This window comes from Cydia splendana, chromosome 5, assembly GCF_910591565.1.
Source record: "Cydia splendana chromosome 5, ilCydSple1.2, whole genome shotgun sequence".
NCBI lineage: Eukaryota > Metazoa > Arthropoda > Insecta > Lepidoptera > Tortricidae > Cydia > Cydia splendana.
In genome coordinates this window covers 9,160,671-9,173,722 of record NC_085964.1, presented here as the reverse complement: position 1 = coordinate 9,173,722, position 13,052 = coordinate 9,160,671, and the positions used below count along the sequence as shown (strand labels likewise).

The 13,052-nt window shown below is 38.4% G+C and overlaps 1 protein-coding gene across 2 annotated transcripts in view; it reads right to left on the bottom strand.

Annotated features, from left to right (window-relative positions):
• LOC134790652 (uncharacterized) overlaps positions 1-13,052 on the bottom strand; it is a 268,621-nt gene that overhangs the window by 22,774 nt on the left and 232,795 nt on the right. For both annotated transcript variants that reach the window (XM_063761523.1, XM_063761522.1), the window contains one exon: positions 9,056-9,234. In XM_063761523.1, coding sequence (XP_063617593.1) covers positions 9,056-9,234 — 179 coding nt within the window. The remainder of the gene's footprint in view (positions 1-9,055; positions 9,235-13,052) is intronic.

Sequence of the window (13,052 nt, the reverse complement as noted above, 5' to 3'; positions counted from 1 at the left end):
CACCACTCCTTTATTCGACAAAAAATGTAACCAGTCAAGATAACAATGATTAAGATAAAGTTTTCGATTACAACCTGTTATCTATACCGATACGATGATAGCAGATTACGTTATCATCGACTTTCGATAGCCATGCTGTAACTCGTACGCAATGTTTTTGAAATATCTGACTTGATTAAGTGTAAGCGTAACCAATTGTCTATGGTATAATAGAAGAGACGTATCACTATCGTAAACAACTAGTGGAAAATTAAAAATAACCAGAGAAAAGTTACAAATTTCGAAATCCTTAGGAAAAACACTTTCTAAAAATAGATCTTTAACTGGCAACGTTCCGAAGAATTTTCGTTGCAGCCGAAAACATGAGAGTTCAATTTGAGGCGACGAAAAATGTTGTCAAATCTTTTTTTTTTAATTTTAATGGGTTTCTATTTGTTGCTGCCAGGAGTCAGGTGGTTTTGATAGAGAATGAAACTACTTACGGTAAACTTGAAAAGGAAATGGTGACTTGCTAAAAGCATAAGTTTGGCTTTGTGATTGTGACAATACCTAGTCGCTGTTTCACGGTTGTTTCACCTATAAATATTGTAGAAAGAGGATCTCTACGTGTCTCTGGTCACGATCTCTAGTGCATAAATACGACACGATACGAAGTAGCCAGGCCGTATGTAGGGCGTAGCAGTGTAGCACTGACGGGTGGCGAGTCGCTCTTGGCCCCGTGGCCTGACCGGTTGCCGTCTTTGGCAGCGACCGGTTATACCGGCTCGTTATTTACTGGGACTCCAGATAGATACTTTCTAACGTTCCAATATTTGCGTTCAATCCGAGCTCCGGCTTATCGCGAATCCGGCCGACGGTTAGATGACTGATGAGAATGACGCACAAAGGTCGCGTTGGCACGGAGAGATAAAGCGTTGTTATGGCTATATTTTATTTATTAATCATGAAGTTTAGACGATGCGAGTTTCATTACATTGCGGGCTTTGAATCGGTCGGTTGAATTGGACGTAACCAACAGTCCGCAATGTAACTAAAATCGCATGCGAGTTCGCGCGCCGTCTAAATCAGCCCTGCAGTCACGCCTGGACTTTTATTCCCATTGCTTTTTCGAGTGTTCGACTATGTCAATCTGTTTAAGTGAGATCCCTGATTGCGCATATAGTTGTTACATATCTCATGGTCATAGCTAACACTGGTTATACTTAACCAAACGCTTGGCAAGTGATATGCCTATATAAAACTGGTTCTTCACAGGCAACGGCTGTGATTCACTGCACCACGCTATGCCATACGATTATGCACATAATAATTATTGATGCCGCAGGTAATAGAATCGCTATTGTATGCTATTTGCTATTGTGCTGCTGAACTTTTTAGGTCCTCGCGATTGTTAGCGCCTTATTGTTGTACGGTTTGGATGAGTCGATCTATTTCAATGGAATAATATCGGAAGTAAGATGCGCGACGTGGATCGACGGTTAGATTGAAGTGTTTTAAATTACAAGTAATGATTAATTCAACAATCCGTATTTATTAAAGAATATTCAACGTGTAACGAATAATACATGGAACTTGATATAGGTATATACCATGTAGTTTTAACTAGCTGTTTTCCTGTTAGACTTTCATTTGGTCGACTCAAACGTACGTAGATTACAATATAAATTTAATGCGTTTGTAACGGTAAGTAATGTTAAACAAAATACTTTACAATTGGCGAAGTCTTAAAACATCTTAATACCTTGTCTGCTTTGACTATAAGTAGGTACATATTATGCACCTATACATAGTAGCATTTCGTTTCTGTAAGGCTCGCAGTTCTAACCTAACCTAACCCACTTTTTTTCGGTTCTGTGAGGATCGCAGTTCTAACCTAACCTAACCCACTTAACGGCGCGTGCGGTGTGGTGTACGGGGGTTTGAGCGGGAGGGGCTAGTAAATTTGGCATCATTATACTTTATACGTACATTTTATGGTAGGTAATCATAGTGATAGTGGTTTATTTAGCTTAGGTATCAGTGGTTTTCCGGATCAAGGTCCGAGTCCGGGTCTGGGTCTAGTTTCGGGTCCAGGACCACGTCCAGGTCGAGGTCCAGGTCTAGGTCTTGGTCCAGGTCCAAGTCCGGGTCCAGGTCCGCATTCAGGTCCAGATAAGAGCCCGGATCCGGGTCACGTCTGGCTCCAACTCCGATTCGAATTTCTATTTTGACTGAGCTGATGGTCCGTCAAAATATAAATTCGAAATCGCCAAACGTGTAGTCATTGAAGAGTTCTGTTCTGATCATCATCAGCAGTTCCACTTCATCAAATGCGACAGTTTTTAATGTTAATTCTTGATTTTCTGATGAAAATACACAAATCTCTATACGCATGCCTTTACGATTTGAGGAGTTCCCTCGATTCCTCATGGATCCCATCATCAGAACTGGGTTTTGACAAAAACGGGACCAATCTGTATGCATATACATACAATCAATAAATATAAAATAATTTTCAAAATCGGTCCAGTAATGACGGAGATATGGAGTAAGAAACATAAAAAAAATCTCCTCCTTTTGAGATTTGGAAGTCGCTTAATAAACGAGGGCGCCACTTTCTACGTAGCTGTCACATTTTTGACGTAAAACGCTTACACATGGCAACAATTGATGGTCTGTCAAGCCATTTCTGTCAGTAGAAATAAGCGGCTAAAATATGTAGGCGCCAAGGGTTATCGTCCCATAGAAAATTTGAATATCGCGCCTTTTTCTACTGACAAACTGGTTTGACCGGCTATAGTATGGAAATTTTAGAGTTACATTTTATTTAATTTCTACTATTTTATGTCTCACTATAGGTGGAAATGGATCAAAAATCGCGTGGATATATTACAAGGTCTGTGGAGCCCTTAACTGATACTGTATCTGTGGTAAGCCGAAATATTTCCTGTCAAATGTCAAATACCTATATTATGTTTATTTTTATCTTGCTAATTATTTCAAAATTGTAAATTTAAAAATGATATTATAAAAGTACAAGCCGAGCACTTTCATTTGATACCAAACTCGACCATACTTTCTTGCAAAAAGATGACCAGAATAGCAAGACCCCTCACAAATAGCTTTTTAGCCTTCTAAGCTCTTCTAGCTCAATAACCCCTTGATCGAGCCTGCTCATAATTTAATGACTAAAATATAATGCCCACAACTACACGTTTACCCAATTTCATTTAAATTAGAACAAATTTACTTAAGTTCTTGAGTATCAAACTATCCTCTCATAGTTCAGCTTAAAAACATCGAAATGCCGGGACGTGCCCCTAGCCAGCCGCGTGTCCCAAGTTGAATGTAAGAACTTCGTTTGCTTCGCTCGCTCATTCGAAAAAAACATAGCCACAACCGAATACAGAACCTCCTCCTTCTATGAATTTGAAGTCGGTTAAAAAATTGATAGATCAGTCAAATTAGATCCAAAAAAAGTGTTTTGAGGAATTAATTCCCAGCAAGCTAGAAATCATTTTAATACCTTCATTTGGTCCTAAATGCGTATAACCCGAGTTTGTTTCTTCCCACGAGGTGTGGATACATTTTGAGAGCCTTGGGAGATACATTTTACCTTGGATTGACAAAACCACTCGATGTAGAATGAACCCACCATCAATTACAATGTCACTACTAGCAAGGATGTTGTGGATCAAGACACCGGTGGAAAAAAAAATCCGATTTTAACATGATTTTACCAAAAAAAAAGAAATTCAAAGAACACGTCGTGTTGCTCGAAGCTGCGCATCGACAAAGTGGGACCTTCAACCAACATTTGCTCATCCCAATAGTGTTTTTTAAGCTAGGTAAAAGATTTAAAATATGTTCACTGTCCAGTAAGCTGCAGTCACATGTTTATTTATGAGCCATAGACCACGGCACCGTTATCGGATAATTACTTTACTAATTAAAATGTTTTTATGACTAAGCTTTCAGCTTGATGCGAGTTTTTTAGCAGACTAAATACGTACTACTGATACTTAATTTGGCTAATTTTCAAATGCGATCTAGATTTATCTTACCTAAGATGTATTTTATTACGTTCTAAACTTGAATTTAACGGAAATACTGCTGAAAAATTGTTAACTTGTGGCGTTTCCTCATAATTTATATGTAATTATAACATAAGTGAATAATTAAATGTTGCTTGCCGAGTCACATCCATTTTCATAAATTGCTTCTTCCTTATGGTTTATAGGAAACTATTTCTATGATAATAACCAGGATTAGGACATAGGTAGAGGTACCTACGCGATTAAGTTCAAACTTCGCATTAATACTAACATAACACTTTAAACTCTCGCGTTTTGTAGACATATTTAATTACACAAACGAGTCTACCGCGATATAACCAAAAAACTGCAAGAAGTTGTGGTCTTTCCGTGACCACAGCTGTACGGCTACCACCAGTTTTGACATTGACAGATTAACTCGCGTCTACGTAAATTACTTTCTATACATCTCGCTTGCACTAATATGCGAGTACGAGCGAGATGCATAGAAAGTAAGTTACTTAAACGTGAGTGAATATGTCAATGTTAAAACTGGTGGTAGTGCTTCTGGTGCAACTCAGCTGAAACGTCGGAATTTAAGGTATAAACAATGAAATTATATCGCGGTAGACCCGTTTGTGTAATTAAATATGAATACTACGAGGGGCGTTCAAAATATTCTCGGTATTGATATCTTACAACCTCTTCTAAAATTTCTTTTGTTACTGGCCGCTAAGGTTTATTCATTGACATTAAAAAAAAGTATAATTCGAACCGAGATGTTCTTTTGTTTTTCTGCAATTGCTGAACAAACATGAACATCATGTGCGAATTGACAATGTTAACTAAATCAGAACATCAATGCGTCATAAGATTCTCGACAAAACAGGGTAAAAATAAAAAAACCATAAAAGAGGAAATGGATTGTGTTTACCGTGAGTCTGCTCCTTCTTTATCTACCATTTAAAAGTGGTCAAGCGAATTTAAGGGTGGAAGGGCTAGTATTGAAGATGACCCTAGACCTGGTCGGCCTGTAGTAGCTACTTCACAAGAAAATATTGATAAAGTGGAAAAACTTATATTGGAAGATGGTCGAGTGAAGGTAAAATCTATAGCTCAAGTAACCAATCTTTCTATTGGTATCGTACATGATATTATCCATGACCATCTTAATATGTCAAAAGTAAGTGCAAGATGGGTTCCGCGAATGCTGACTCGGCTTCAAAAAGACATGCGTGTAGCGTGTAGTTCCGATGTTATTGACCTGTGCGGTGAAAATCCTGATGAGGTGCTGCAAAGAATAGTTACTGGAGATTAAACCTGGGTTCATCATTATGACCCAGAGAGTAAACAAGAGTCCATGCAGTGGCACATTAAGGGTTCAGCTCATCCCAAGATGTTCAAGGTCGTCCCTTCAGCTGGCAAGGTCATGGCCACGATATTTTGGGATTCTGAAGGAATATTACTAATCGATTATAAAGAAAAAGGTGTAAATATCACAGGACAGTACTACGCTAACATTCAACGTCAATTAAAGGATGCTATCAAAGAAAAGAGGCGAGCAAAGATAACCAAAGGTGTTCTGCTTCTGCGTGACAACGCCCCCGTCCATACTGCTCATATTGCCAAGGCAGCTATTGTTGAATGTGGGTTTGAAACTGTTACTCACCCACCGTATAGTCCGGTCTTAGCCCCCAGCGTCTTCTTTTTGTTCCCCAATCTTAAAAAGGATCTGCATGGAATATTTTTTTTCTGATGATGAAGCATTGAAGGCGGCAGTGGAGGAGCATTTTTACACCAAAGACAAAAAAATTTTTTTATCGGGGATTTAATAAAAATTGATCGATCTTTTAAGTGGATGAACATAGGGAGGGAGTATATTGAAAAATAAAAATATCAAACTTTTCGTACTTGTTTGTTTTCATTTTCATACCGAGAATATTTTGAACACCCCTCGTAACATACCTACGGAATTTTGTAATGTACAAACAAGTTGAATAATTGTCGAGCCATATCCATTGTTTCTCCTTTATAAGGCAATAGGAAAAATAATTGAAAATTCCGGACACATCACAATAACGACCAGGCTCCAATTTCACCACGGTGACAGGTGCGACAATTGTAAAACATCACTGTTGCTGACGTCACAGGCATCCATGGGCTACGGTTACCGCTTACCATCGGGCGGGCCGTATTCCTGTTTGCCACCATCATTGTATTATTTAAAAAAACTTTATTATATCGAAAAAAAAACAGATATTTCTCTTGCTAAGTTTATGACAATTGTCACAAGAAACACTACAATTGTCACGAAATTCCGACATATAACTCATTACCTGTCAAGAATTACCTACAATTCTTCTTAATCTTGACAATATTAAAAATTTTAATATTAGGTTCGAACGTTCGAACATATCTACGCATGTGGTCTAACGGCTACCAGAACAGTGTCATTAGTCATCGGAACACATTTGGATGGGTATAATTAACCTAACAGATAATTTCGACACGTTTAACGCATACCCTAGCATGCCATTCTATCTTATTGATAGGTGTTGAAGATGCGCCTAAGATTTTCTTAGTTCTTAGAAGGCTTTGGACTCCCCTGTAAATTGCCAACTTTACAGGGGAGTCCTTTACTTCGTCGAAAACGTTTAAATAATGTTTTTTTCGCGAAATTATTTATTTTGATCTAAATTTAGTATAATTTCCTGAAACAATACCTAGCTGCTGTACATATGTATATAGAAATTCTGATCAAGTTGTCTCGCTCAAACTTCAGAACGACGTGCGAATCAGAAGCTTTGTGTACTTTTCTTCCTTAATTTTCAGTTTAATTATGGAACTTGGGTATGTTAGAATAGGGGATATTACTGCAATGTTCTGCCGCCAGAGTGCAGCAATACCGACTCAGTAAATTCATAGACTAACTTATACATACTGTGCCTTAAACTGTTTTTTGACAAGTTTTCACAGACAATAAAATATGACATTGATGCATCAAGGCGGTTTGTTAACAAGGGCCTACCGGTAAACGCGAAAATCGAAATTTAGTTATCTGCCTCTTTATCGCTCGAACATGCAAGAGTGATAGAGAGATTAGGTAACGAAATTTCGATTTTCTTGTTTCGCGGTAGGCCATATGATTGACGTGACGTGTGATGTGTCAATGTGGTTTGTTTACTGTATGTGCCACAAAGGTGCCACCTACGCAGAGCTTTGCCTAATATTCCCTATTGTTTAATAAAATACGATAACTATCCCAGAGCTAAAGGAAAACAAGGGTACAAAACCTGTAGGCAAAACAGGATAAACCCATGCTTTAGCTTATTATGAATTTAACTGTATTTGAGCAATTAGGTATGCAGTATGACGTAGTATCATGACTGAGTTACAATAACTTCAAATTAAAATAACATAAAAGTTTTAATCAAAATCAAAATACATTTATTTGTAAACATAAGGTAAATATCAATTATTTACTAGAAAACAAAAAGAGATATAGCATGCATTAATTGTAATATGATGTCAAATGAAATAAATAAGACTAACAAGACTGTACCTACTTCTGAATTTCGTTATCAAATTAAAATTACTGTACTATCCGGGCCGTTCGTACCGACATGCGTGACTGTGATAGTGCTGAACAGGTATGGAAAAAGAATTTTAAATAAAATAAAGATTTCTCAGGGATAACTTCGCCCTTGTACTATATTTATGTTCTAACTCAGGGGTCTCCAAACTTTTTTACCCGAGGGCCGTATTGCGCCTCAGAATTTTCTGGTTGCTGCAGTTAGGGCTGAACATCTGGAGCCTGGCTCCCGCGGGCCAGATTGGAACGCGTATACAATAACAACATCGAAATAATACTTAACTTACCAAAGCAAAGCAACAATGCGTTTAGTCGGTTCGGTTCAATGGGTAATTTTCCGGGTCGTGCCATGACGAAATAGTCAGTAAAATAAACCAACTTGCCAGTCCAAGGCTTGTTCTGACTTCTCAGTAAATTAGTCGAGTAGCGAGTATTTTTTTTACTAAATGCATCTGAACACCAAAATTTAGTATCATCGGAATGTGTTCGATCTCGGGACAAGAGGGCGCAACTTGAAGCTAGGGGTTACACAGTAACTGATATTGGGGTTTTTCACTCGATATTGGCGGAACCCCTTTCTAAAACTGCGAAAGTCGTGTACAGTTTTTTTGATATCTGCAATGTAGAGGCCCAACGGAGCCGACATGTCTCATTGATCAAAGGCTTCTTTTAAATATGTAACTAGATAAAAAAAATCATCGTAGGTATCTTTCTAATTATTCTTATTCTGGCAATTTATCTATCCGGGAATTCTAGGACTAACATAACCCGATTATTAGGTATTCTAAGCTGTCAGAAGAAAGGTAGTTGTCATAGAATTATTTGCGTTTACTTACTTACTTACTTACTGCTGTGGCGCAACGCGCAACGACCCGAAGTGGATCTTGGTTTGTCTGGTCTTTTTGAAGCGAGGTCCGGATATGCATGATTGAAATACTTAAGAGTCACGCGAACCTAACCGCCGCCATACAATCGAAGTTACCCTCTCATTTTAAAATGACATTCTGAAATAATATGAAATTTTACATTTTACATGAACATTCAAGTAGATAAGTTTAAAACGGTTTTATACGTACAATCTACTCGCACTTATTTTCTTTGTATAGCATTTTTTGTTCTTTAAATTCTTCGATGACGCGGTTTCATGTAGGTACCTAATAAGGCAAGTCGTTTCAACGAGAGCGTAAATTCAATTGTATGGAAGCGGCTTTTTAAGTCTGAATATACTTGTATCGAAAGCTAATTCTAAAATTATTTACATCATTTACATGTAGATACCTACTTCGCCATTACTCACCCCCGCTGCAAATGCACGCTCTGAAATGCATGCTCGACGCTTACGCCAACCGCCGTACATTTTGTTTTAACCAAACTTCAAATTCTGGTATTTGATCCACTCAGGTTGCTATCTAGAGAAAAATACAAATAGACAGTATTACAAGCGTCTTACCTTTTCGTATTAATAAGCTGGTGACCCTACGCAGTGCCTCTCTGGGGGACTTGTGGAAGAACTTGGGCGTCAGGTTGGGGGGCAGCGTGAGCGGCTTGCGGGCGCCGGAGCCGTCCCAGGGCGCGTGCTCGGCCTTCGACGACGCGGTCAGCCGGTCCAGGTGCTCGATGGAAGCCGGCCTGCCAATACAGACTGGGGTTAGGTAGGTTACTATAATTATGGTAATACCTATTGGTATACATTATACAGGGTGCAATCTTTTACGTGATACAAAATTAGTGTTTCATATACTTCTTCCCACAACTAAGAGGTCTTACAAAGGTCTCGATTGCTAACTTGCTTTATTCAGTTTTAATTTCAGTTGCAAGATATCCTCTGTTTTTTCCATATGAATGGTCATCCTACTTCTTTACAAATGAACAAAAAGTTTAGTATCAGTTTTACATTAAATGCTCTAGAGTGATAGGTACCATAATAATTTAAAACAAGTAATTTCGACAACTGTCGACGTGACATGACTTGTCAAAATAATCATCGAACTCAAAAAAATTACCAAGTTTTAAAAATGCCTCCTCCCTATCCTTTTACGCATATTGAGCGTTCGGATATGGTGTCGTTTTATTTTACGACCCATAGTACGGTGCAAACTCAGATATTGTTCCATGAAAAATATCCGGAACTTCCAATCCCGACACGTCGTCTTATAAACAGTACTGTCCATAATTTAAGGACTTATGGCCAGTTTACGGTCCCAGAACATGCCCGAGGCAGAGGACGACGAGCACGGTACGCGGAACCGTTCCGTACTCGAGTACTGGAGTACTTTCACCGCCACCCACAAGCCAGCACAAGGCAAGCCGCGGCTCGATTTGGAACATCCCATTTTTTTATGTGGAAACTGTTGAATGCCCAAGGGAAACATCCCTTCCACTTTCAGCGTGTACAGGATATTGTTCTCGCGGATTACGGCAAAAGGACACAGTTTTGCCAATGGCTACTAGGTCACTTACATCTCAACATCTTGTGGTCAGATGAAGCGACCTTTACAAGAATAGGATTGTTCAACGTCCACAATGAACACTGGTGGAGTGATGTAAACCCACATGTCACACGCAGAGATGCATTCCAAACTCGCTTTTCGCTTAATGTGTGGGCAGGTATTCTAAATAACTGCGTAATAGGGCCGCATTTTATTGAAGGTACACTAAATGGGCCTAAATACGAGGATCTGCTAAGAAACGTTTTACCAAGATTATTGATGGGAGTTCCTGATGAAAATCTAGAAAACTTACACTTTCAGCAAGACGGAGCTCCTGCACACTTTTCACTACGGGTTCGAAACTACTTAAATCAGGAGTTCCCCGACCGATGGATTGGACGCAATGGCCCCATCGCTTGGCCACCTCGTAGCCCTGATCTCACCCCACTAGACTTCTTTTTATGGGGTGAGATTAAAAGGCAAGTTTACGAGCGAGAATCGCATACTGTCGCAGAGCTTCGCCAAAAAATTATACAGGCGTTTGATGTTGTGAGAGCCAAGGAGTATGTACTTCGCAAACTTAGAGACAATTTAAGACGGCGTGCGGAGTTATGCCAGCAGGAAGGTGGTGGACATTTTGAACAGTTATTAAAATACGTTTGAAGTAAACTAGTTTTCATTTTGTAAATAAATTTTGTCTACTTACTTCGTTTATTATTAATAGTCTTTATGTAGAAGTACAATCATCACACGGTAATGTAGAGCCACTCGCAAATGTTGATAACTTGGCCGTGTAATCGGTGTAATGCAATCAGGCATTATCGGTAACTTTTGTGTGTAATCGAGAACGACCGATGGTCCCATGATGTGAAATTTTGACGCTGAAAAACTGATTTACGTAAAAAAATGTCTTTCTCTACGTGAATCCATTTAGGTGACAGATTTGTTTGTTAAACGCTAGATGTCGCTGTCCCCAGCGGAAACTGGGTAACGCTAGTCCCTCCAAGATTTCTTAAGAGAAAATTATTCAAATTGATAAGGCTTCCTTCGAATCGGTAATTAGGTACGGAACTTATCAATCATCAATAACAGTGATAAGATAATTGATAAAACTCGTGAAGTGTCATTGTCATAGAATGTAGGGTGTCCATACTTTGAGTTTGTGATTAAATTATTTGTTAGAAAAATATGAAGTTTTAAATAAGACTAATTTAAACAATTGAATAAATGCATTATATTCTCCAGCATGAGCGGAACTAGATACACCCCAACTAGCAAATCTATGTGCTATAAAAGTTGAGAGCACGTTTTTATTTTCGCTTTTTGGTGCTATAAACGGTGTAAAAACAGTCGAGTAAAATTCCTGTAAGCGTTTACTCAACGCGAAAAGGCGCACTTATACAGACTAAAAGTGTTATAAAAATCGAGTAAGCGCTGTATAAGAAGCAAATCGATGCTGTAAGAGTTGAGTAAACGTGGATAAAAGCACTTCTAGTGTTTTAATAGTAACGATAGTGCTTTTACTCGACTATTTGTTCTATAAACATTAGCAATTTACTATTACTCAGTAAAAGTGTTCTATAAAAGCTGCCGCACTGCTTTTTCTCAGCAAAAATGTTTCGTAAAGGTAGCCGGATTGCTTTTACTCGGCATTTTAAATGTGTAAGAGTGCAGTAAATGCTTTTATTCAACTAATATGTGCTAAAAACGATCTCAGGTAAGCGATTATATTTCAATTATTTGATTAAGTTTGAGGCCTAATCGTCTTCGCGTGTCTAATAAAACAAAAAGGTACTTAAGTATTTTTTACTGCTGTCATCCATGACATTTATTTTTACCGTGATTGTGTACATAAGTTTTTACTGTCTGTAAGTACACGTAATACAGTAAAACCCAGCGCGAAAAATACTTTATTGATAAAACCAAAGGCACTGGTTCATATATATTCATAGGCCGCCTATTTTCTTAAATTTCAATAAAAAAATATTAATAAAAATAAGTAAAAATTTGCTTACACGATCTAGTTTCTGTTATATCTCATTAATTCGACTGTAAGTCGAGTAACTGCGTTTACTGCTACACTTATAGCACATGATGTCGCCATGTTTATGGATTTATAGTCCGATGGCCGACTGCATGAAACCCTACCTGATAAAAAAATTTAAAAATCCTACTCTGTAGGGGTAGCTGACTTTTAGCAGCTTCAACTGCTCTTGGTCGGCCGTGGCTTAACTTGGCAAATTTTGCGCAAATGGCAAAAAAGTGGTACAAATATTCATCAAAAAAACAAAAGTGGTCAGCTACATCCTGTGTTGGCAGGTTCCTGTGTCCGACCGAATTTGTGGTACCAAGTGAGCTACAATTTACCTCATCGAAAAATAGAATGTCACTTGTATGGTAGGATAGCTGCCATTGACTTTTTTTTTAATGCGGACGGACTGAAAACGCTGTCAGGCTAAGGTGAGGCCGACCAAGACATATGTCAACAAATTTAATGTAGGTATTACAATCAGTTGTTTTGATTCTATTTTTCGATGAGGTAAATTGTAGCTGTCACGTGGTACCACAAATTCAGTCGGACACAAGAACCTGCCAACACAGGATGTAGCTGACCAGTTTTGTTTTGCTGTCCTCAAAGGCAGCTATCCTACCATGCAAGTTTCATTCTATTATACGATGGGTTTTTATTTTATGAATTTTTGTGCCACTATTTTGCCATTAGCGCAAAATTTTCCAAATTAAGCCGCGGCCGACCAAGAACAGTTGATGCTACTAAAAGTCAGCTACCCCTACAGAGTAGGATTATTCTATTTTTTTGTCAGGTAGGGTTTCATGCAGTTGGCCACCGGACTATATTGAAACGTCGACATGGCTGACTTGTGCTGTTAATGTAGTTCAAAACTCTTTAAAAGTACTCTAAGCTGAATACATTTTGAATAAAACCTGTAAATACACTTTAGCTCCTATAACAGCGGTTTGAACCCCATTACCCGAATTATGATATAAGCGCGCTGTTAC